We start from the raw sequence: 24,722 nt of genomic DNA, 5'->3' as shown, positions 1-24,722 counted from the left end.
GGGGCAGAATGCAGAGCTGGGTGGCACCTTGATGAAAGATTCCTGGGACGGCTCAGTGTGCGCGTCCTTGCTGTCCACTGCGCGGGCGGCCTGGAGCGGTCACTGAAGCCCACAGACTTGCCTCCTGCTAAGCAAGAGGCATCCCCGATGAATCTCTCCTCAGGAAGGTTTCTCAGCTGTGGCATGACTGACATTTGGGCCAAACCATTCTTCGTTGGGCCGGGGAGCTGGAAGGGGCTGTCCTGTGCACTGTAGATGTTTAGCAGCATCCGGGGCGCTGTCCTGTGCACTGTAGACGTTTAGTCCTGTGCACTGTAGATGTTTAGCGGCATCCGGGGCGCTGTCCTGTGCACTGTAGATGTTTAGCAGCATCCCTGGTCTCTACAAACCATCCTTCGCTGGGCCGGGGAGCTGGAAGGGGCTGTCCTGTGCACTGTAGATGTTTAGCAGCATCCCTGGTCTCTACAAACCATCCTTCGCTGGGCCGGGGAGCTGGAAGGGGCTGTCCTGTGCACTGTAGATGTTTAGCGGCATCCGGGGCGCTGTCCTGTGCACTGTAGATGTTTAGTCCTGTGCACTGTAGATGTCTAGCGGCATCCGGGGCGCTGTCCTGTGCACTGTAGATGTTTAGCAGCATCCGGGGCGCTGTCCTGTGCACTGTAGATGTTTAGCAGCATCCCTGGTCTCTACAAACCATCCTTCGCTGGGCCGGGGAGCTGGAAGGGGCTGTCCTGTGCACTGTAGATGTTTAGTCCTGTGCACTGTAGATGTCTAGCGGCATCCGGGGCGCTGTCCTGTGCACTGTAGATGTTTAGCAGCATCCCTGGTCTCTACAAACCATCCTTCGCTGGGCCGGGGAGCTGGAAGGGGCTGTCCTGTGCACTGTAGATGTTTAGTCCTGTGCACTGCAGATGTTTAGCAGCATCCCTGGGCTCTACACGGTAGATTTTTTTTTTTTGGCTGCACCGTGCTGTATGCAGGATCTTAGTTCCCCAACCAGGGGACGGAACCTGCAGCCACGGAGGTGAAAGTGCCGATTCCTGACCATTGGACCGCCAGGGAAGTCCCTCTACACACTAGATGCTAGTAGCAAGCCTCCTCTCGGCCATGACAACCAAAAAGGTCTACAGATGTTGCCTAACTCACCCTAACCATGGCAGACAACCAATGGCCCAGAGGAAGCACACCCCCCAAAAGGACACAATCCACAGGTCTCGTCTACTCACACTTCTGCTGCGTTTATAAACACCGCGGGTGGACTGCTGCCGTCGAAAAGCGCGTGACAGAATTCAGATAACACACGGTAACGGCGGCTAACCAGACGAAGTGAAGATACTTCCGAGGAGAAAAAAGGGTATCATCATGAGAAACTGGGAAAGGTTCAACACAAGCACTACGTTTTTTATAAAGCACAGTAAGACCTTCAAGAGTAACTAATCTGAAAAGATACCTGCACCCCGGTGTTCACTGCAGCACTATTCACAACAGCCAAGGCATGGAAGCAACCTAACTGTCCATCAGTAGATGAATGGATAAACAAGATGCAGTGTGGACACAATGAGACACACTACTCAGCCATAAAAACTGAAATGATGCCATTGGTAGCAACATGGATGGCCCTAGAGATGATCACACTAAGGAAGTAAATCAGACAGAGACAAATACCATATGATATCACTTGTGTGTGGAATCTAAAAAAACAGTACAAATGAACCTATTTACAAAACAGAAAGAGACTCACAGACAGAGAAAACAAACTTATGGCTACCAAAGGGGAAGATGGGGAGGGCTAAATCAGGAGTATGGGACTAACAGATACACACTACTATACATCACATAGATAACCAACAAGGATTTGCTGTAGAGCACAGGGAACTATAGTCAATATCTTGTAATAAATTATAATGGAATCGAATTTTTAAAAAGAATATAGATATATACATATCTATGCAGATATATATACATCTCTCTACACATATCAAATCACTTTGCTGTATACCTGAAACGAACACAATATTGTAAATCAACTATACTTCAATAAAAACAGTAAATTAAAAAAAAAAGATCTGGAAGAGTAAAATCCTTCCCATTTAGGGTGAAAGGTGCTACCATCTCATGAGAGAGGAAAACAGCAGGTGAGGGAAGGTGCTTCATCCAACTAGGCAATAGAAACAGATTTAAAACAAACTGAGTACATGCTTTGTTTAATGCAAAACCACTAAGCCATACCTCTTTCAGAAATGGCTTCCCAAACCATTCGAGCCGTGCAGTGAACCATCCTGCCCCATTAACGCTGGCCTGATTCATCAGCAAAACCTGCTAAATGATCACTCACGGCCCTTAGACACACTGCTTATTCGGCAGAGAAAAGCAGACACGGAATACTTAGGCAGCTGTGCCGTTGGTTCTGCATCTTCAGCTGGAACAAATACCAAGGGCACCGATTTGAGGCACTAAAACACAGAATCTTTATAAAGTACTTAATGGACTTTATACTTGGAATACTGACAGCTGTCCAAGGCCAATGGGCACGATACGAAAATTACTTAGATCAGGGATAGGCAAGCTGAGGCCCACGCTGCCTGTGCCTAGAAATAAAGTTTGACTGGAACACAGCCATGCACATGAGTTGATATATTGCCTACGGCTCCTTTCACACTATGACGGCAGAGCTGAGTAGCTACAACAGAGCTAGTACGGCCGACAAAGCCAAAGATATTTACCATCTACTCCTTTATAGGAAAAGCGTGCCAACTTGATTACTGTAAATATACATATAGATAGACAGATACACACACACACACACACACACACGTAGATATATGTATGTATACATATAGATAGACACACACACACACACGTAGATATATGCATGTATACATATATGTGTACACACACACGGACCACACAAAAGCAGATGTCATGGCCTCCCATATGTGCTCGTTCATTTCTTTCTGCTGCGGACTGAATGTCTGTCTCCCCCAGATTCATATGTTGACACCCACCCTCCTAAGGTGATGGTATTAGGTGGCGGGGCCTCGGGAGGCGGTGAGGTCATGAGGGCAGAGTCCTCAGGAATGGGATTGGCCCTTATATCAACACGAGCAGAAACTCCCACAGTTATCTCTGTAGGAGTAAATATAACTTTCTTCCCAGAGCACTTTGCGGGGCTGTCAGGGGGTCCCACCGAACCTGCCGGCACCCAGGACTTCTCAGCCTCCAGACGGCGAGGAACAAGCGTGTGTGTTTATGTGCCACTCAGTCTGCAGTGCTTTGTTACAGCGGCCCAAAGGCACTAAGACTCTCCTCCTGCTCTGTCTGATTGACAGTGGCAACGACGGCAGCAGCCTAGCACCGACATTTACTCCGCGCTTCCTTTGTGTCCGGCAGCAGCATTCAGGCTTTCCAGGTGCTATGTGATGGGACACAGAACTACCACAGTAACCTGGCTGATGCCCCACAAGGAACCTAGGACTTACTCTCCTTCTCAAAAGCAGTGAGGAGCGTGCAGGCCTGGGAATAGCCCTCGAGGCCTCTGATTCCCTGTGTTGTTTTTTTTTTTTTTAATTTTATTTATTTATTTATTCTTGGCTGTGTTGGGTCTTCGTTTCTGTGCGAGGGCTTTCTCTAGTTGTGGTGAGCGGGGGCCACTCTTCATCGCGGTGCGTGGGCCTCTCACTGTCACGGCCTCTCTTGCTGCGGAGCACAGGCTCCAGACGCGCAGGCTCAGTCGTTGTGGCTCACGGGCCCAGTTGCTCCGCGGCATGTGGGATCCTCCCAGACCAGGGCTCGAACCCGTGTCCCCTGCACAGGCAGGCAGACTCTCAAGCGCTGCGCCGCCTGTTTTGAGCCCGGCCTTATCTCACTGCTTCTCCAGGCTGCTTCTGCTAGAAGCACACACCTGCCTTCCTGCAGGATGGCTCTGCTTGTACTCTGCTCTCTTGGTCCAGAACAGTGGTTCGTGCTTTTCAAGCGAGGGCCATTCATCTGCCAGAGGAAGGTGCTGGGCAGTATCTGGAAACATCTTTGCTCATCGCCAGGGGCTGTGTATGTGTGTGCTGTCGGCTAGTAGGTAGAGACCAGGAGGCTGCTGAACACCTACCATGCACAGGACAGCTCTCCAAGCCAAAGAGTGATCCAGCCTCGAAGCCAGTGGGGTCAGGCTGAGCGACCCTGCCGCTCAATTCCCTCTCCCTTACTGCTGAGGCCTCCCGGTCCCCAGGCCTGCGGCCGCGCATCCCTGCTCTTTGTCCTCGCGCTAGGGGACGGCCGCTCTCTGCTCCCAGCTCCCGCGGCAGCCTCCCCGTTCCTCCATCTTGCCGTGGTGCAGTGCGCAGCACCCGCTTTATCCCCATTTGTCTCCTAGCTCCTGAGAAGGCTGACGACGCTCCCTGAGGGCAGGAAGCCCATCGGGATTCATCTGGTAACACAGAGCGCCTTCCTCAGTACAGCAGCTGGGGCTGCAGATGGACTGGTAGAACGGCTCAGAGACACCGGGGAAGCTGATGTAGACGAAGGGGGGTGAGAAACTGAATAAAACTGAGTCCTCATTGTTTTCAGAATGAAAGACTAGGAAGAAGTACAAGAATGAAGGATTTAGGTGCAACGGCATAACAGAGGGAAAACAGCTTTTATTTTTTTATAACATCTTTATTGGAGTATAATTGCTTTACAACAGTGTGTTAATGTCTGCTGTATAACAAAGTGAATCAGCTATACATATACATATGTCCCCGTATCTCCTCCCTCTTGCGTCTCCCTCCCACCCTCCCTATCCCACCCCTCTAGGTGGTCACAGAGCACCGAGCTGATCTCCCTGTGCCATGCGGCTGCTTCCCACTAGCTATCTATTTTACATTTGGTAGTGTATATATGTCCATGCCACTCTCTCACTTCGTCCCAGCTTACCCTTCCCCGGCCCTGTGCCCTCAAGTCCATTCTCTACGTCTGCGTCTTTATTCCTGCCCTGCCCCTGGGTTCTTCAGAACCATGTTTTTTTTCTAGATTCCATATATACGTGTTAGCATACGGTATTTGTATTTCTCTTTCTGACTTACTTCACTCTGTATGACACTCTCTAGGCCCATCCACCTCACTACAAATAACTCAGTTTCGGGAAAGCAGCTTTTAGATGAAGATGTCATACAAGCAACAGTCTTAAAACACCAAAGAGGGCTCTTGGCCATATGTCTATTCCAGAATTAAAAACCCATCACGTTATTTGAGAATAATAATAGTTAATCATAAAAGTAATGATATTAAGTGCTTATTATGTGTATCAGCCCTTTTCATGAATTAGGTTAGCGAGTTGCCAACAACCTATGATTCAGTCTTAATAAATCCCTATTACAGATGGGGAAATTGAGTCACAGAGCAGTTAAAAGTGATTTCCCCGAGGGCACACAGCTAGCAAGTGGCCATCTGATCTCTGAGTCCATTCTCTTAACCCACACACCAGACACTACTAAAAGTTGTTTAGAAACCTCTGAATGATTCAAAATGGTATCCTTTTTAAAAAGAGGAAGAAAATCATCTCTTCAGTTTATACCATTTATATTTCAAATTTCAACGAAATAAGTTGCAAACAAGGCCTACGTTGCAGAAACTAGACAGAATGCTTTCCAGGTTAAAGAGGCAAACAAAGATGAAGTGTATGAAAAAACTATATTGGGAACAAGAGACAGCAAAGTCAGATGCAGTGGTGCAGGAGTTTGCTACTGTTTCTTTACGCGGGCCTCTCACTGTTGCGGCCTCTCCCGTTGCGGAGCACAGGCTCCAGACGTGCAGGCTCAGCGGCCATGGCTCACGGGCCCAGCTGCTCCGCGGCATGTGGGATCTTCCCGGACGCGGGCACGAACCCGTGTGCCCTGCATCGGCAGGCGGACTCTCAACCACTGTGTCACCAGGGAAGCCCTGGTACTGTTTCTTTTTGTTCACAGAGAGAACACACTTCACCCATGTGCTCCGAGGCCCGGGCCTGCCCTCACTTGCTTCCCTGGCTTCCTTTTCTGACCAACAAACAGGTGGAATTAGGTGATCTCCGAGGTCCCTTTCAAATCTAAAATTCTAGGCAGAGGAAAAAATGACCTTATCGTCCCAATCAAACCCACGGGATTTTAATTTATGGAGGTGAGTGAGTGATGACACGGAGAGATGAAGGCCACGGAAAGAAGAAGCCATTCCTTACAACTCCAGTGGGAAGCGGCCACGCCAGGCCACCAGGGCCACAAGAAACCTTATCACATGCAGAGACCAGACGCCAAGAAACAGAGAGAGGAACCGGGACCACGGCTTTATGAACATAACGGAGGGTGGGGAGCTTGGTGGGGGTGCCCCCTACTGGTCAGGAAGTGAAAGCACACATGTGAGAGTCTGTGCATGGGGGGACTGTACTACGATTTCCACATGCCTGCAAAAGCCACCTCGAGAGAGAGAGGTCAATGGCTCTGGCCGTCGCTCCAGCCCTAAGATTAATGACCACCAAGCAGCCACTGGTCAACACACTCATCCAGTCCAACTGGCCACCGGGATTTGACAATGGGGTCGTTCTGAAAACGAAACCGTGGACTGCTAAGGAATACGTAGCACTTCCTTACTTCTGTAACATCCCTGGACACGGCGCGGTCAGCACAGCTTCTCCTCTGCCAGTACTTCCCGGATCACAAAGTTTTCTCTAACAGCACTGCAGCTGCCTGCAAAGCGGCCCGCCTTCCTCTTGGGGGGCGAGGAGGGTGGGGGGACCGGGTGACTCAGGTGTGCGGGTGGGGACAGTACCGATAAAAATAAAGACGGGAGAGAGGCTGAGGGTGGTCCAGAGCGAGCTGGACCAAATAAATCAAACAGAGGAACACAGACACAGACACACACACACACACACACACACACACACACACAGACACGCACACATGCTCACACACGGAGTGAGAAGATGTAAACAGAAAAGGCGGGAGAATAAGAAATCATACCCTCATCTCTGGGGGCCGATGTATTATCAGTTCACTTCTTCTTTTTGGAAGTGATGGATTCGTCTCACCAGAGGATTACGTTTTCTGCCCGGGAAGCAATTTATAACCGTAAACTCTAGCTTTACCCATGGTAAAAAGCGCAAACATATGCTGAGAGTTCTTTTTGATTTTTCAGTCTACATCACTATACATGTTCATGACAACTCTACACTTCAAGGCGTTTATCTTAAAAAAAAAAAAAAAAATCCCCGAGACCCAGCTCTCCCACACTGTCCCAATTCTCCAGTATCTTGCTGGAGAAAAAACCGAGAGCAGGGAGGTGGCTTTCTGAGCCGCAGACCTGTTCTCACCGACCTGCCGTAACGTGGAATTCAGTGTAAAATGGGACTGCTTGGATGGCGCCCAGAAGAAATACCAGGAGGACCTCGTTAAAAACAGGGTTTCACTTCTAACATCTGGCCTGGACCCCAGGGGTGGCGGCGGAGAGCAGCCTGGGCTGCTGGCTGTTGCAGACCTCGCACCCCTGCCAAGACTTGTAACATCCGCTAAACCTGGGAGGCCTCCAGAAGGAGAGAGCACGAGTCAGGTTGTAAACCAAGGGTGCTACTTCCTCCTGGGGCCAAGCTGGCCGGGGGAGGGGGGGGGGGGGCGGCAGCTCCGCGAGGGGCGCCGGGGAGGCGGCCGCCTGCCCCCACAAGCTCACCCAGACCTCAGCTCCCGCTTCCGGCCGCCGCTCGGAGAAGCCTCGCTCGGAGCCCGCCCCTTCTGGCACCGTGGCCGCAACGGCTTTGAACCCTCGTGAACCCTGCTATTCGTTGACTGGGAAAGTCGAGCACGACTGCCAAACCGGAGATTTACAACGGACAGCACGGTTAAAAACTACAATTAACATAGGACTTGGGGGGAAAACAGAGAAACCAAGTTGGAGGAGAGAAGGAATAAGTCAAGCATTATATGCTCGACACAAGTGCTGTTCTCACACGGGGGATTTCCTCCAGTCCGCTTGCCCTACGCAAAGTAATTTTTACGTGTAACTCTTGGGGTCCTAGAATTCTGCACCCGTGTTCTTTCTAACCTAACACAATATGAGCATTTCCCCCGGCTGCTAATTGGTGTCAACAGTCACCATTTTGGTTGAGTCTCTGTTTTCACTGCGAGTCATCCCTGACTTACACACACGGCCTCCAGATTTACTTTCAAAGACTAATCAGTGGCTTCCCACCGGACAGCCTGGCCTTCCTGTGCTGCTGACCCAGCGTCCCAGTACTTCCTTCCTTCCCCTCCCGTCCCGTATCCTTTGTTGCCCTCGCCAAGATGGTTCCTCCTCCATAAACACGCGGGGCTTTGCTGAGCCTCCCGGCACGAACTCTGGCTCTTGGTTTTGGTTGAAATGCTCTCGTTCCTCCTTTGCCTGAAGAGTTCTAGCTCAAGTGCCTCCTGCTCTCTGCACCCTCCCCTGTGGTCCTCTGCGAACTCCTCCAACCTCACTTTTATCAGCCTCTGTGTCACACGCCTCTTTAATTAATCTGTGACAGTCTCTAGGTGGGGAGGAAAAGACTTCCCCCTCCCATCTGTCCTTCCAACCCCAGCACCTAGGGCAGTGCCACCACTCAACAGACAAGCCAGCGAGAGACAGGTAGAGACCTGCAAACCACGACAACTGCTTTATTCGTGCATATCAAGGATTCCCGGATGGCATCCCTACCTCTGACAGTACCTAAAACAATTTTACGTAGCACAGGGCCAGATCTTTTAAAGTCAAAGTTATTTACTTTAATGTGCCTCATGCAAGTACAATTAATAGATGTATTTGAAAATTCAGAATAAAGTAACTGCTTCAATTTAAGGAAAAATGTTAATAAATATTAACAAAATACTTTTAGGTAGACGCAAAAATGATGTAGACAGTACAAGAGAACTGAGGATGGGAAATACATGTGTAGACAGAGGAGGGCAACAGAAGTGTCCAAAGGACAGGGAAGTAATCAATACTCACTATACACACATGGGGGCAGTGGGGGCGTCCAGGTTCCCTGGATGGGAAGAAACTCCTACATTCCATTAGTAGGCTTGGACAGGAGTCTGCAAACTATATCCTCTGAGCCAAATCTGTTCCCTTGCCTGTTTTTGCAAATAAAGTTTTACTGAAACACTGCTACTCTCATGTGTCTATGTATTTTTTTTTTTTTTTTTTTTTGCGGTACGAGGGCCTCTCTCTGTTGCGGCCTCTCCCGTTGTGGAGCACAGGCTCCGGACGCGCAGGCTCAGTGGCCATGGCTCACGGGCCCAGCCGCTCCGCAGCATGTGGGATCCTCCCGGACCGGGGCACGAACCCGTGTCCGCTGCATCAGCAGGCGGACTCCCAGCCACTGCGCCACCAGGGAAGCCCATGTCTATGTATTTTTGGTGGCTGCTTTCGCACTACAAAGACAGAAATGACTGGTTGTGACAGAGATGAAAATACTATCTTTTACAGAAAGATTTCTCCAACTAATCCAGGGGAGAGACCTAAACTAGGTGATGGGAGCAACAGGTGCTTAGGAAAGCAGTTTCTGATCCCTCAACTTGTTTTATGAGGCCACTATAACACTAAGATCCAAACATGATGAGGAAATCCAAAAAGGAACACCACAGCCTAACTTCTCTTGGTAAAATACACTCAAATATTCCAGACACAGAACAAACGGAATTCAGTGGTATATATGAAGAGGACAAAATGTCCGGGCCAAGTGGGGTTTATTCCAGGAATGCAGGCTTTAATGCCGAAAGATAAATCAACAATTTCACCACATTAAGAGTCAACAAAGGGCTTCCCTGGTGGCGCAGTGGTTAAGAATCCACCTGCCAATGCAGGGGACACGGGTTCGAGCCCTGGTCCAGGAAGTTCCCTCATGCCGCGGAACAATGAAGCCCGTGCGCCACAACTACTGAGCCTGTGCTCTAGAGCCCGCGTGCCACAACTACTGAAGCCCGCGTGCCTAGACCCCATGCTCCGCAACAAGAAAAGCAACCGCGACAAGAAGCCCGCGCACCACAACCAAGAGTAGCCCCCGCTCGCCGTAACTAGAGAAAGCCCACGCGCAGCAACAAAGACCCAAGGCAGCCAAAAATAAATAAATTAAAGAAAAAAAAAAGAGTCCAGAAAAATCACTTAAGTGTAAGCTTCCAGAGCTAGATGGCCTGTTGTGAATCCTAGCTCTACGACTTCCTGGCAGTGTGACCTGGGCAAGTGGCTACCTTCTCAACGCCTTGGGTTTCTCATCTGTCAATGGTAGCGGCAGCTGCACCTCCTTCTTAGGGGTAATGGTTTTATCGGTCAAGTACTTAGAATCATGCCTGGCACACAGCACGTGCTCGACAAGTGGGCGCCACTGTCACTAAGGCAAAGCAGTGACAATGGGGAAAGAGGTGGCACTGACAAGATACAGGGAGTGCCCAGCTGATGGAGACAGTAGGAAAGATATTATGGAGAAGGAATATTTGAACAGGATTCTGATGTTTTCATATTAAGCCACGACACGATTATGGGACAGAGGAAGTTTTTCTTTGCCGGGGAGGGACAGTGGTCAGGAAATGGCAATGGTATTAAGTGTGGAATGATGTTAAAGAATGCTTGGGAGATACACAGCCAAAACAGCAGTATGGAAGGCAACAGAGCGGCTGGAGGTAGATTACAAGACTGGGGGATCAGAGGGGTTAGGGATGGACCCCCACACTGGGGAATCAGAGAGGTTAGGGATGGACACCTAGACTGGGGGTGAGTAGAGAGGCTAGGATGGACACCTAGACTTGCAGAAGGAACAGCACACTGGCCACATAGACATGGGAGGGAAAGATAAGGATGTCACCTTGGGGACAATGGCATTTAAGAAGTGGGTGGTGGAGACATCAGTAGAGCAACATATAGAAACTTGGGAGAAAAGGACAGTGTTGTGTCTGACAGTCCAGATGACTGGCTCTTCAGTCTGGAAGGAAGAAAGGGAACTGAAATTGGCAGGAAATAAAATACATCAAAGCCGGACACTTTTAAAGTCACATTAGAATTTCAGAGCAGGCGGATCTTAAACGTAATGGTGTATGAACTTTGGAAACAGGCACCTTCGTAAGTGGTTATTTCGTCTTAGCTAAAAAAAGGAAACAGGAACCATCTTAGGTTTTTTCATATCATCACTAACGTTTAAAGTAGGAAACTACGGTATAATAAGACTTAAGGGCATCTTCGACAGCATCTAACCTCTCTCTGATGGCAATACCAAGGGAAATTGCTTGGCTATATTGAGCAAGACACATACTTAAACAACTGTAACTTATAAATACTCAACTGATTTTCGAGTGGTTTTTATTCTAATTGCTTCCCCCACCGCCCCCCCGACAAATTAATGAGCACAAGAATGGCAAGTCTTGAATCTGAGCTTTCACACACATACAAATGAGAGCAGTGAGCTTAGAAAAGATTGCACAACCAAAACTGCACGGGAAATGGGATGATTGTGAACATCTGGGACATAAAAAGGCAACTTCTCCACGGTTCCGTTTTGCTACTCTAAGCGGTTATCATCAAACCCAAAGAGCAGTTTAGGAAAACACTCTTTCTGAACGAAGTGGAGCTCGCTGGCAACTAGCACTACAAGAGGGTCTGTGATGAGACGATTCTCATAGTACAGGTTCTTCCCGACGCCCGTGCACAGCGTAAGGGGAGGCTCAGCCCCTCTGCAGACTGTGCTCTGCAAAGGGAACGTGGGCAGGCCTCGCTGGAGGAGGCGTGTGCATTAGTGATGCCACAAAGCTCTCCTGGGGGTGCTTTACTCTTTTCTACATAAGAGGCGTGGGCATCATATTCTCCAGCTACTTATCCACCCCTACATTTTTTAAAGTGATTTTTTAAAGTGAGGTAAACACATACTCACAAATGCGTAAGTGACGGATATGCAACCACAACCTGGACTGGACTGGGGCAGGATGGACACAGCCAGGGCCTGTCCAGGTTCTCCTTCTGTCCCCCTCAGCAGGTGCTGCAGGCCCACATGACTGCCCTCTGATATAAACCTGGACACCAAAGCTTGGGTGGTTAGCAACACTGCGCGTGTCATCGTACATGCTGCTGGGAGAATGAGGTACCATCAGGTCGCTCCGCCAGGAGAGGACACCTGCAAAGCTGTGCCCGGTTCTCCTGGACTGGACCCTGTGCACCTCTTCCCTTGGCCGATTGTAATCTGTATCTTTTTTTTGGGGGGGGGGCGGGTGTATTAATTTTTTAAAATAAATTATTTTATTTTATTTTTATTTATTTTTGGCTGCGTTGGGTCTTTGTTGCTGCGCGCGGGCTTTCTCCAGTTGCGGCGAGCAGGGACTACTCTTTGTTGATGTGCGCGGGCTTCTCATTGCGGTGGCTTCTTTTGTTGTGGAGCACGGGCTCTAGGCACGCAGGCTTTAGTAGCCGTGGCACATGGACTCAGTAGTTGTGGCACGTGGGCTCAGGAGTTGTGGCGCACAGGCTTAGTGGCTCCGCGGCATGCGGGATCTTCCCGGACCAGGGCTTGAACCCGTGTCCCCTGCATTGGCAGGCGGATTCTTAACCACCGCGCCACCAGGGAAGCCCCCTGATAAAATTTTAATGGAGAAAAGTTGAAGCTATCAATTCAAAATAAAGGGCACTATCAGATGTTGCATAAACAAGACATTTGAACAAACAAAATATAAACCAAATTATACTACAATTAAGAGGAACATAACAGAAATGGAGACACATAGGATTGACTTTGATTGAGCTGTATCTTTTCTCCCCAGCCTTCCTGAGGTATAACTGACGTATGCCAATGTGTACATTGTGATGCTCTGACACACGGATATACACTGTGGAAGGGTTACACAACAGGCTACTCAACACAGGCATGGCCTCACACAATTAACCTGTGTCTACTTCAGGGAGAGCACCATGCAGTATATTATAACCTGTATCTTGTGCTGTAACCCACTGAGTGTGACAGTTGCTAACTTCTGTGAATCCTTCTAGCGAACCATCGAGCCTGAGGGCGCTCTAGGGGGCGCAGCCCACAAACCACCAGAAAGGCGCTGCTTCTATCTCCTGGCAGACATGAGCACATGACACATCACTGCTTTACAGGATTTTATTTTATTTCTATTTATTTTTTTATTTTGGTCGGGCGGCTTGTGGGATCTTAGTTCCCCGACCAGGGATCGAACCCGGGCCGCGGCAGTGAAAGCACCGAATCCTAACCGCTGGACCGCCAGGGAACTCCCTCACATGATTTTAAAGGTACTTTCGTCCTCTACTCACATGGACAAACTGTTCAGGTTTTCCTGATTTATTATTTAATGAAACTAATACTTTCCTTTATGATTTCTAAAGCAAAGGCTACCATTACCTCAGAGAAATGCCTGTCTTTACCGTTTCATAAAGATTCTCTTTCTAAACAGGGACAACATTAGCAATGGAGAAGAGCCACTGCAGTCAAAAATATTTTTAGAGCCTCAGCTGAACAATAAGCCCTGAACTTGCGTTTAAATTAAGATAGTTGAACCATTAAAATGACTTCCCGAATCCGGGGAAACGTGTCTTGCATAAGAAGTCATTCCACGGTCCTAGGAAACACGGCGGAGCCTACCGGCTGATGTGTCAGCTGCTGGGATTACAGAGGGCAATGCCGCTTAATCATTTTTGGAGATGCAATTATTCAAAAATATTAAGAGGAACACCCTTTTCCTGGTTATCTAAACTCCTCACTGGGAGTCCAAAGCACCCCCCCAAACCGAAAACAAAACCCAGACTGAAGACTGCTACTCCCGATTATTTTATTATCTGCTAGAGAATGGTGCTGGCAGACTTCCCTCTTCCTCGAGTGGAAAAATACCCTGGAAAAATTTAATAAAAACAGGGACTGCATTATGCTCACTCTTAAAGGCTACTTGAGTTCTGCAGCAGAAGGAATCAAAATGCAGCCCAAGAAGACGATAGAGTGAGAAAATGAGAATCCCATTACAACTCCACTTTCCAATAAAAACTAACTGGAAGAAGAAACATCCCACAGCTCAAGGATGTGTATCAGGGGTTCTCAACTGGAGATGATTCTGCCCTCCAGGGGACATTTGGCAAAGTGGAGACATTTTTGGCTGTAACACGGGAGGGTGGGGAAGCGTTGCTGTCATCCAGTGGGTGGAGACCAGGGATGCGGTTTAACAACCTACAATACCAGACAGCCGCACCGGCAAAGAACAACCCGCCCCAAATGTCAACAGCGCTGCGGCTGAGAAACCCTGGCTCTTTCCTGACTGCCAGGAGAGGCTCCTGTGGCCATTCAGAATATCTCCAGAGATTAAGACCCTCAACTTTGCCCACCTAATAGAATTCGTCAAGCTAAAGACCATGAGGGGATATTTAACAACCTCGTACAACACTGGAAAAGGGATGGGGAACACTGCATAGACTTTTATCCTCCCCGTAAAAATACAGCCCGTCCAGTACCTATGGTCCCAATCAAATGCAGAATTGCTTCTCACGACAATTACCCAGGAGGAGACGGCCAGGTGAGCACGGCACCGAGTTTGCTGAGTTCCCAAGGAAGCAAAAACTTGTGCTATGTACACATGACCACTGCCGTTCACCTTCAGATGACCTTTCTTTATTTTTTCTCTTTCCAAAAGCCCCAGAAGGTGAGTGTGGCTATCCACTTCTTAGTTAATACAGCTATTAGTGGAATCCGAGTAAAACAGACACCCCATCAAAACCTAGGCCTAGAGGCGTCCCTGGTGGCGCAGTGGTTGAGAGTCTGCCTGCCGATGCAGGGGACGCGGGTTCGTGCCCCGGTCCGGGAAGATCCCACATGCCGCGGAGCGGCTGGGCCCGTGAGCCATGGCCACTGAGACTGCGTGTCCGGAGCCTGTGCGCCGCAAAGGGAGAGGCCACAACAGTGACAGGCCCACGTACCGAAAACAACAACAACAACAACAACAAAACCCTAGGCCTGCACAATGGCTAATGACCTGCAAATTCTAATTAAAATTTCTCGGCCTCGGTTGTATTACTGACCTCTCTCTCTCTCTCTCACACACACACACACACAGCTCTGCAGACCATGGAAGTGCAAAATTATCACTCCTGTTTAATTTTTTTGTTTAATAATTTCAAGATTATCATGGACTGACGGGAAGTTGTGAAAACAGTGGAGTCCTGTGTGCCTTTCAGCCAGCCTCCCCCAATGGTGACATCTCATCTCGCCCTAGGACAATATCAAAACCGAGAAGTTACATCCAACCGACTGGTCACCTGACTGCAAACCTTCTCCAGGTTTCGCCATTTCTGACCTGTGCGTGTGCGCACGCGCATCACCTACGCACGTAGCGTGTAAGATTTTATCCCATGTGTCCATGTGTGATCATCTCTGCGGTCAAGACGCAGAGCTCTTTCATCAGCATGAAAGAACTCCCCCACAGCAGCCCTGTGCAGGTGGCCCAGCCACCCGACGCCCGGCAGTCATCTCTGCAGGCTTGCCCTCTTCAGAGCGCTCTACAAAAGGAACCGCACAGTCTGCGGCCTTTGACGATGGCTTGTGGTTTCCAGCACATCTCCTTGGAGACTCACCCAGGCTGTGTCATGTATCGATAATTCGTTCCCACTTACTGCTGAGTGGGACTCTGGGATATGGACCTATCACAATCTGCTGAGCCAATCACAGACATTTGGGAAATCTCCAGTATACTGCTACTGCAAAACATGCTGTTTTCAGCATTATTTTTAAAAAATAACCAGATTTTTGTAGGATACCAACCTAGCTTAAAAATGACGCTACGTGTGCCAAGGACTCACCCCAAATGCTGTATGGTTCTATTAAGAAGCCTTTCAGTGTTAATAATGTTACTGTGGAATTTAAGTGGTTTCTTATCTTCCTTTTGAGACATATTTTCCAAACTCTGAAATACGCTATACAGAAAACTTACCTATAATGCTGTGATTTATTTAAAAGTTGTGGTTAAAATATACATGACACAAATGCACCGTGTTACCTATTTGAAGTGTCCAGCTCAGTGGCGTGAAACACATTCATACTGTTGTGCAACCATCCTCACCGTCCACCTCCAGAATCTGTTCATCTTCCCAAGCGGAGACTCCATCCCCTTCCCACACGAACTCCCCCTTCCCTCCTTCACCTGCCGGCACCCACCTTTCCGTCCGTGTGGACGTGACTCCTCCAGGGACCTCGTGTGAGTGGAAGCGCGCAGGATCTGCCTTTTGTCCTGGCTTACTTCACTGAGTGCAGGGCCCTCAAGGTCCATCCCCGTGGGAGCACGGGTCCGAGTTGCCTTGCTTCGTAAGGCCGGGTAACATCCCACTGAATGGAGGAACCACACTGTGCTTCCCCCTCCTCCGTCACGGACACTGCGTTGCTTCCACTGTGATTTTTTTTTTTTTTTTTTTGGGCTGTGTTGGGTCTTCGTTTCTGTGTGAGGGCTTTCTCCAGTTGCGGTGAGTGGGGACCACTCTTCATCGTGGTGCGCAGGCCTCTCACTGTCGTGGCCTCTCCCGTTGCAGAGCACGGGCTCCAGACACGCAGGCTCAGCAGTTGTGGCTCACGGGCTCCAGACGCGCAGGCTCAGCAGTTGTGGCTCACGGGCCTAGTCGCTCCGCGGCACGTGGGATCCTCCCAGACCAAGGCTCGAACCCGTGTCCCCTGAATCGGCAGGCAGATTCCCAACCACTGTGCCACCAGGGAAGCCCCCACTGTGATTTTTTTTTTTTTTTTTTTTTTGCGGTATGCGGGCCTCTCACTGCTGTGGCCTCTCCCGTTGCGGAGCACAGGCTCCGGACGCACAGGCTCAGCGGCCATGGCTCACGGGTCCAGCCGCTCCGCGGCATGTGGGATCCTCCCGGACCAGGGCACGAACCTGCGTCCCCTGCATCGGCAGGCGGACTCCCAACCCCTGCGCCACCAAGAAAGCCCCAGACTTTTACTTTTGAAAACCACTGATGTTCCTCTCAGAATAAGGCACCTACGGCGATGCTAATATAGGCAAAACATATGTGTAATAGATTGGCCTCTCGACCACGCATCATGACAGATCAGAAAGTAAATTCCAGCGTATGAGGAGTTTTCAATCCTACTGGGAAGTCTTTAAATCTCTACAATGAAGAAAGAAGTTCACCATCCTGCTGATTTGTGATATATGATAAATGAATTTCTACCATCTATCATAATGATAAGCTCCTCTTACCATCTAAAATGTTAAAAGAAACAGCCACTGGGGACACGCAGCCAGGTAACACACCCGCACCTGGCAAAACGTTAGGGAAACAACTTCTCACTTGTGTTCCTTGTTCACTGTTACGGTTACCACCACAGTCGTCAAGTGGTTTTGATTAAGCCTGTCTGTTCTTCCTGGTGTGCAAATGTCAGTCACAAAACTCACAGTAGAGAAACACTTCCCCAAGTTTCAATGACATTAATACCTTGGGTGTGTAGTCAAATCAACGCATGGAAACTTTTAGCATCTGCCCTACCTGGGGCCCTGCCGGTCGGAATCCTGCTATCTACCTGGAAGCCGGCCCAGACGGACATATGTCCTGCCCACACGCTTGGTCTTACCCACTGGAGGGCTGGCCAGGCTGCAGAGTTCCCTAGTTTCCCGCAGAAAGGTGCCTGCTTAAGGAGGAGCCGGTGTGCACGGGCGGACGTTCTCTCACTCAGCAGATCTGGGGAAACCGTGACCCCGGTACAGGCTCACGAAGGCTAATTTTAAACCCTGAGAGGAAGCGTAAAACGTCATCAGTATCCTGTAGATATATCTGCGGGGGACAGTGTCCTTTTCCTTACTTCCCAACATGTCCTGCGCCCCAGGCACCAATGAGCTCTACAACTCGAATCAAACCTATAAAACCACGGATGGCTGTGAAGTGCCTCGCTGCCGAGTGGGACAGAAGAGGATGTGGTGGCTTCTGATAAACTGAACCCACACTGGCCACTCGGCCAAGCAATCCCACTCCCAGATACCAACCCAAGAGAAATGAAAGCCCACGTACAACAAAAGCCTGTACGCAAACGTTGTGGCAGCCTTGGCTGTAATCGTCAAAACCTGGGGACAACTCCAATGTTCTCACACAGGACAAAGGACTAACCGCCCTGCATCCCTAAAATGGAATATGATGTAGCAATAAAGAAGGAACTACTGATGTACGCACCAGTGTGAACGAACGTCAAACGCACCGAGAGAGGCCAGACCGTCAAGGCTCCCTGCTGGAAGATTCCACTCCCAAAACATTCTCGCAGAGGCAAAACTACAGGGACAGGAAGCAGAGAGGTGCTTGCCAGGGGCTGCAGTGGGGGGAAGGGCCACAGGGGACTTTTTGGGGTGATGGAGCTGTTCCGTATCTTGATTGTGCTGGTGGTTACACAACTGTAAACGTTTGGCAAACACTGCAAATCTGTACTCCAAAAAGGATGAATTTTATGGCATGAAAATTATACCTTACATTAAAAAAAAAAGAGAGAAAGAAAAAGAAAAAGATGGTACAGATGAGGGTGGGGAGGGGAGAAGCAGCCACATCTAACAAGGAAAGGTCATGTCTGTCTTCTCCAAGGCTGCCAACTGAGATGAATGAGAAAAAGGTCTTGTCATCGTTTAACGTCATGGAGAATCTGGCCCCAAACCCCCAGACCTTCTCTCCTTTCCAGAATTAATGGTGACATTGACCCAGCTCCATATGAGACCATCTTTCCCTCCGTCCGTCATGGAGCTGGTCCTGTGCACACGACATAACAAAGACACTCGAGCTTGTTTGTGACGGATCTCCAAACCCATTCATTGAGCTCCTTCACCAGAGCCTTGGCAACTCCTGGCAGGTAACCCCCCTGCTTGTGTAAAGAGCTGCCGGCCACCAACGCTAGCGTCCACTGGGTCCCTGCCCCACTGGATCTGGGAGAACAAATTTCCTTTATAATTTAGATTTGAGGATGAGGCCCCAGAGGAAGTATTTAATATGCCTACAGAGACTCCCTCATCGGATGTCCTCACTTCTCATACCGACGCCGGGCTCCGCCACTGTATTCACGAAGAGCAGCGGGGAGGAACTCACGGTCCGCCCGGCGTTTGGAGGGGCTGCTCGCGGAAGCCCAGGCAGGCTGACAGGCATGCATACTGAAAGAGCATGGAGAACACCGAGCAGCTCAGAGAGGCTGTGCCTCCTTAAACAGGTTGTTCATTGTTCGAACCTGGAGTTGTTTTACAGAGACAGCCCTGTGTCAGCACAAGACAAGAACCCGTCTCCAGGATGACCCTGGAACCAAGAATCTTCAGTCTGTGGAACTCAGAGAACAGAAACGTTGCCACCAGAGCCCTTCGTGAAGCGAGAGACCCTTCCGTAAGGAAAACCTGGCTTCCAGCAGCGCGAGGAGCTTGTACGGGCTGACTGGAGACTAGCCCGTCAGCTTCCAAGTTCAAAACTCCCCCAGCCCTTTGAGTTTTGCCCCAAACCCTGGATCAGGGAGACAGATGTGAGTCCTGGCAGGTTGACCTCGCAAAAGACCTCCTTCTTCTCTCAAAAGCTGGTGACACAGTACTGGCTTATATGCGTGCTGGGCAGCGAGCCTTTGCTCGGATCGTGAAGGGAACTTACGGGCTGCGTGGCAAAGACGCTCTGCCACAATCTGCTTCTTAAAAATCGCCCAGATGGCAGATCTGACCACACGACTGACCCCTGTAAGGCAGAGGCCAACGGACTCCTAGCCCTCAAAACTGGACTACCGGTAACTCATGCAAAAACCAACTGAGCCACTCTGGTGCCAGAGCTGGTCAAAATCTCCTCCTGCTGAGTTGAAAAGCCTTGCTTACTAACTAACCAGCTTCACGTATCAGGCTGCCATGAAGCGCACCTGTGAGATGTCACAAATCAATAGTGTTTAGGGAGTGCTTTCTACGGGCACGGCCCTTGCTTCAGACAACGAACGGTGACAAGAAGCCTTGAAGGAAAAGGCTGTGGAATATATACACAGCTGGGTGAAGGTCAGGGAGGAGTCCCAGATGATACGGTCAGGGAAGAGTCCCAGATGATACGAACTCTGCCTCTTGAGGGCAGAAACACAAAACAAGCCCATGTTCAAGATTCTTTCCTGAGTTTGCAGAGATGAGATGTGGATTCGCAGAACACTTTCAGGAAAGTATCATTTCAATACCCTGCCTTCCTGCTATCTGGGGGGATGAATGTTCTGTCGGTTATCTTACTTGCAGCCGAAGGCATCCTACCTGATATGTGATACGTTTAGTGCAGGACTGTCTGCATCGGCTCAGGCCGCAGGACCAGGAGTGCCCGTGGTTGCAGGGAACTTGTCCCTCGGGGCAGGGGGGGGGTGGTGGGTGGTGGTGGTGGACCTCTGAGTCTATTCCTGGTTGTGAGGTGATGAGCAGATCTACCAGAGAACCAGGGGTCTGCCTCACCGCGGGGTCCTCACCACCTACCATCTCCGTCCTCCTCCACACCCACTTTCTTCTACACACAACCTGAGGATGAAGATTACTGAAGACGTCACAACAGAGAACTTTCAACCTTTGGCAGAGAAGCCACGCTGGGAGGGGTTGAGGAATGAATCACTTGTCACAATACAGGACTTAGTTAGCTTTAATGCATTTGACGGTGGTAAAGGAGAGAGAGCACAGATACTTAATCAAGAGACTTTTTTCTTTCTTTTTCTTTTTTTTAAATTAGAAAGGAGACATTGACAGGCCAAGGAGAAGGTGCTCCTGGCACTTGGTGGGTGCTCAATAAACATACGCTTAACCAAAGCTTGAGATTTGAGATAAACATGTACAACAACCCCCAAATGAACACTTACACCTTAGGCATTTCTTCTTTGGGGCACGTCCTCGTGGGGTACTCGAGTCAGTCGTCAGAGGAACACAGAGTCCTCTCTTAACTCCTCACTCAACCTATGGCACTTTCTCTAGGGAGTCTGACAAATTAGGACAGCAGTTCAGCAGACGTTACATGCAATCAGCGTTGATGAAATTCTATACATTGCTGTCTCCCAAGTCTCCCTCTCAGTTGCCTGGTTACAGAAATTTTATCAACAAATGTGAGACAAATGTAAACAGACACCAAAAAAGGAAGTTTCGCCTTTCTGGGGGAGGAATGGAGATTTCTGTGTTTACTCAAAGAGGTCCACAACGCTCTTGCCCCACGGCCCGGGAGAAACCTTTCTCTGGGTTACACGAAAGCTTTCTTTCGCACCCTTGATTCACCCTGCTGTGCGCAGACGGAGGCGGGAATTGTAGCCTGTCATTGGTTCACACATTGTGACTGTGCTTTTACCTTCATCCTATCTTTGGGAGGAGGTGTTTCTAAAAGGAAAGAATCCCAAATGCAATGCTGGAAATCTACAGGGAGACAGGGTGGGGTACATGGAATTTTCACTTGCAATCGTTTCTGGGAATCTATCAGATCAGTGCTAGGGGAACACTTGTACTGCAGCTGAGATTCCCTGGTTAAGTTCTGAGGTTAAGGCATCAGAGCAGTGGTGGTGATTGCCCTGGTTTACAGGGGGAGGCAGTGCCTATTTTGTTTTGCTTATCCATTTTTTATACTATGTTCTGGCAAAAGCTAATCCAAATGTTCGAGTGTATATGTAGAAAGAACGTGTACTTTCCACGACTAATTCTAGCTGGGGTCGCTGCAGAAAGAGAGATCCAGGCTTGGTGGGGAGAGGTTTATTTATAACATGCTACATGCCCGATGTATTTCATCCCTTTTGCCCAGAATAACCTTTTTTTTTTTCTAATTTATTTATTTAATTTTTCGGCTGCGTTTGGGTCTTTGTTGCTCTGAGCAGGCTTTTCTCTAGTTGCGGAGAATGCGGGCGACTCTTCCTCGTGGTGCACGGGCTTCTCACTGCGGTGGCTTCTCTTGTTGCAGAGCACCGGCTCGAGGCGCTGTGGGCTTCAGTAGTTGCAGCATGCAGGCTCAGTAGTTGTGGCTCGTGGCTCTAGAGCGCAGGCTCAATAGTTGTGGCGCACGTGCTCAGCTGCTCCGCAGCATGTCGGATCTTCCTGGACCAGGGCTCAAACCCATGTCCCCTGCACTGGCAGGCGGATTCTTAACCACTGTGCCACCAGGGAAGCCCCAGGATAACCATTTTTCCAATGGGTAAATAATGTGTTCAAGAATAAGAATCGAGCCATTTGGTTTGCCTTCAAGGCCTGCCCATCGCACCCTTCTGGGCTGACCCTGAAAGAGCCCGTCCCAGGGGCCCACAGTTGGTTCACCCTGAGTCCTAGCACGTGTGTTTCTGGCAAGTGGGACCTGGGAATTGGCTTCCTTCTTGAAAAATCATGTTGCAGAATATATAAAACATGACACCAAGTGTATAAAGCTTAAATGTGTGCAGAGCAAACTGTTATAGGTTGAACTGTCCCCTCAAATTCACATGTTGAAGTCCTACCCCCCAGCACTCCTCAGAATGTGACGTTATTTGGAAAAAGGCTTACTGCAGATGTAATTAGTTAAGATGAGGTCGTACTGGAACACCATGAGCCCCTAATCCAATATGACTGTGTCTTTACAAAAGGAGAAACCTGACAAGTTTAGACAGAGAGGTACATGCAGAGGGAGAATGCCACGTGAAGGTGCAGGTATGTATCAGGGGAGGATGCACCTACAGGCCAAGGAGAGCCAAAGACAGCCGGGAAAGCACCAGAAGCTGGGACAGAGGCTGGGACAGACGCCACCACAGCCCTCAGAAGGAGCCACGCCAGCTGACACCTTGCTTTGAGACCGCTATCCTGCAGAACACTGAGACGATATATTTCTGTTCAAGCCACCCCACCAAATCACCCCACCCCCATATAAATACACCATATGTACACACCAGCCCAGAAATGCCCTCCCTGTGCTGGGGGCCAGGAACCCCAAATCACCCCACCCCCATATATACACACCATATGTACACACCAGCCCATAAATGCCCTCCCTGTGCTGGGGGCCAGGAACCCCAAATCACCCCCGCCCCTCACCGTATCTATCACAACTGCTCTTGATCTTAATTCCAATCTGATTTCACGTGAACAGAAACGTCAGGGGAAAGAACATACTGCCTCATCCCGCCCCCGGAATGGGACGGCCCCAGAACCGTCTCCTCCCTCCTGTAATCCTCTGAACAAGAGTGTTCTGAGCGCCTGAGTGTTCGACCAGTGCATGGCTGCTCGCCTTGCACTTGGCATGTGGAAGACGATTTCCTACGGACAGGAAGCCTCCGTCTTACCTGACTCCTGGAGATAGCGATACACCAGAAAGTTCACCTCGTCACTGGTTATGCTCATCTTAGCCTCACCTCGCGGCGATGAGGTCTTTACGAAGCGGGGGCCACCTTCTGTGAGAACGCTGAGAGGAGAAAGTGGAAGAGAGTTTTGAAGCACTGCTTGTAGTTTTTTTTTTTTTTTTTACTGCATTCTTTCTGAGATGATTAAAAAATACAATACTCAGGATGTTGTGCATGTGAAGGTAATTAATGGCTGATCCGTGTTGTATTTCGTGATTACATAAAGATTTTATATTTGTGTGTGTGTGTGCATGTATATATGGACACATTCATACAGGTGAAAGTTTTCCCAAAAAAGATGAGTTGGTGTATTTTATAAATGCTGGGATGGACTCATATATAAACCACTAATGGAGACAAACTCAGGGACCACAGAAAATGAGAACAAACACTGATTTTTTTTTTTTTTTTTTTTTGCTGTACGCGGGCCTCTCACTGTTGTGGCCTCTCCCGTTGCGGAGCACAGGCTCTGGACGCGCAGGCTCAGCGGCCACGGCTCACGGGCTCAGCCGCTCCGCAGCGTGTGGGATCTTCCCGGACCGGGGCACGAACCCGTGTCCCCTGCATCGGCAGGCAGACTCTCAACCACTGTGCCACCAGGGAAGCCCCGAGACACTGATTTTTTATTCACTAAAGTGTGCGTTATGATCACAACGCAGTCGACAGCGAGCTTGAACGGAATCCCGATGCGCAGTAGGACAGACGCGGCTGCCTTCGATGCCGCCCTTCCCTAGACAGATGGGGAAGACGACCGGGTAGGCCAGCAGGCACGTCGACACCCCCAGGCAGGGCGACCATATGGTCTGGAAAACACCTGTGGCTCTGAAGCAGCGATTAATCATAACACCTTCCACTGATAAAAGTTCAGGGATGAACTTGACCGTCACTGAACCTACAGGGTGCACATGGCCCTGAGAAGGCAGACACACATCAGTGCGGAGCTAAGTCAGCGTATGTGTCACCCTGACATGACTTCTACACAGAGGCCAGGTGTCAGGAAGCCAGCCCACAGACACAGAGAGAACCTACATCGTTTGTGTTTTGCCACAGAACTGGCTGCATCAGTCTGGCCGAGACCGCAGGACTGGAAGGCACGTAGAAACCTGGGGGAGGAGGGAGGGGATGATGAGAACTTCGGAAGCCTCTGTGTCTGAGGCAGACGAGAAGAAAGAGCCTTATTTTCTTCACAATCCTAAGTCAGACCTATGAGCACCCTGGCCCAAAGAGGACCGAAGTCACTCAAATAGAACTCTTTCACCCACAGACAGAGCAGAATTCACACGTGTGCAAGAGCGTTCACTCCAAACGGCAGTGGCCAAGAAGGGCCGCAGCTTCCTTCAATTATGTCGTCAATACTGAACATTTCAGGCTGTTTGGGAACTGTCTTCAGAATCCACGCCATACGTTTTCAGGCAGCCTTATGGTGGCAAATCTTTCATTA

At 49.5% G+C, this 24,722-nt stretch overlaps 1 protein-coding gene across 15 annotated transcripts in view; it reads right to left on the bottom strand.

Moving 5' to 3' along the window:
- TBL1X (transducin beta like 1 X-linked) overlaps window positions 1-24,722 on the bottom strand; it is a 271,015-nt gene that overhangs the window by 32,944 nt on the left and 213,349 nt on the right. For all 15 annotated transcript variants that reach the window (XR_013825708.1, XM_079910408.1, XM_079910415.1 and 12 more), the window contains one exon: window positions 23,225-23,343. Coding sequence is in view for 14 of the 15 variants with exons in the window: in XM_079910408.1 (XP_079766534.1) it covers window positions 23,225-23,282 (58 nt within the window). In the remaining variant the exon portion in view is untranslated. The remainder of the gene's footprint in view (window positions 1-23,224; window positions 23,344-24,722) is intronic.

This window comes from Stenella coeruleoalba (assembly GCF_951394435.1).
Source record: "Stenella coeruleoalba genome assembly, chromosome: X".
Classification (NCBI taxonomy): Eukaryota; Metazoa; Chordata; class Mammalia; order Artiodactyla; family Delphinidae; genus Stenella; species Stenella coeruleoalba.
This window is presented reverse-complemented; position numbering and strand designations above follow the sequence as displayed.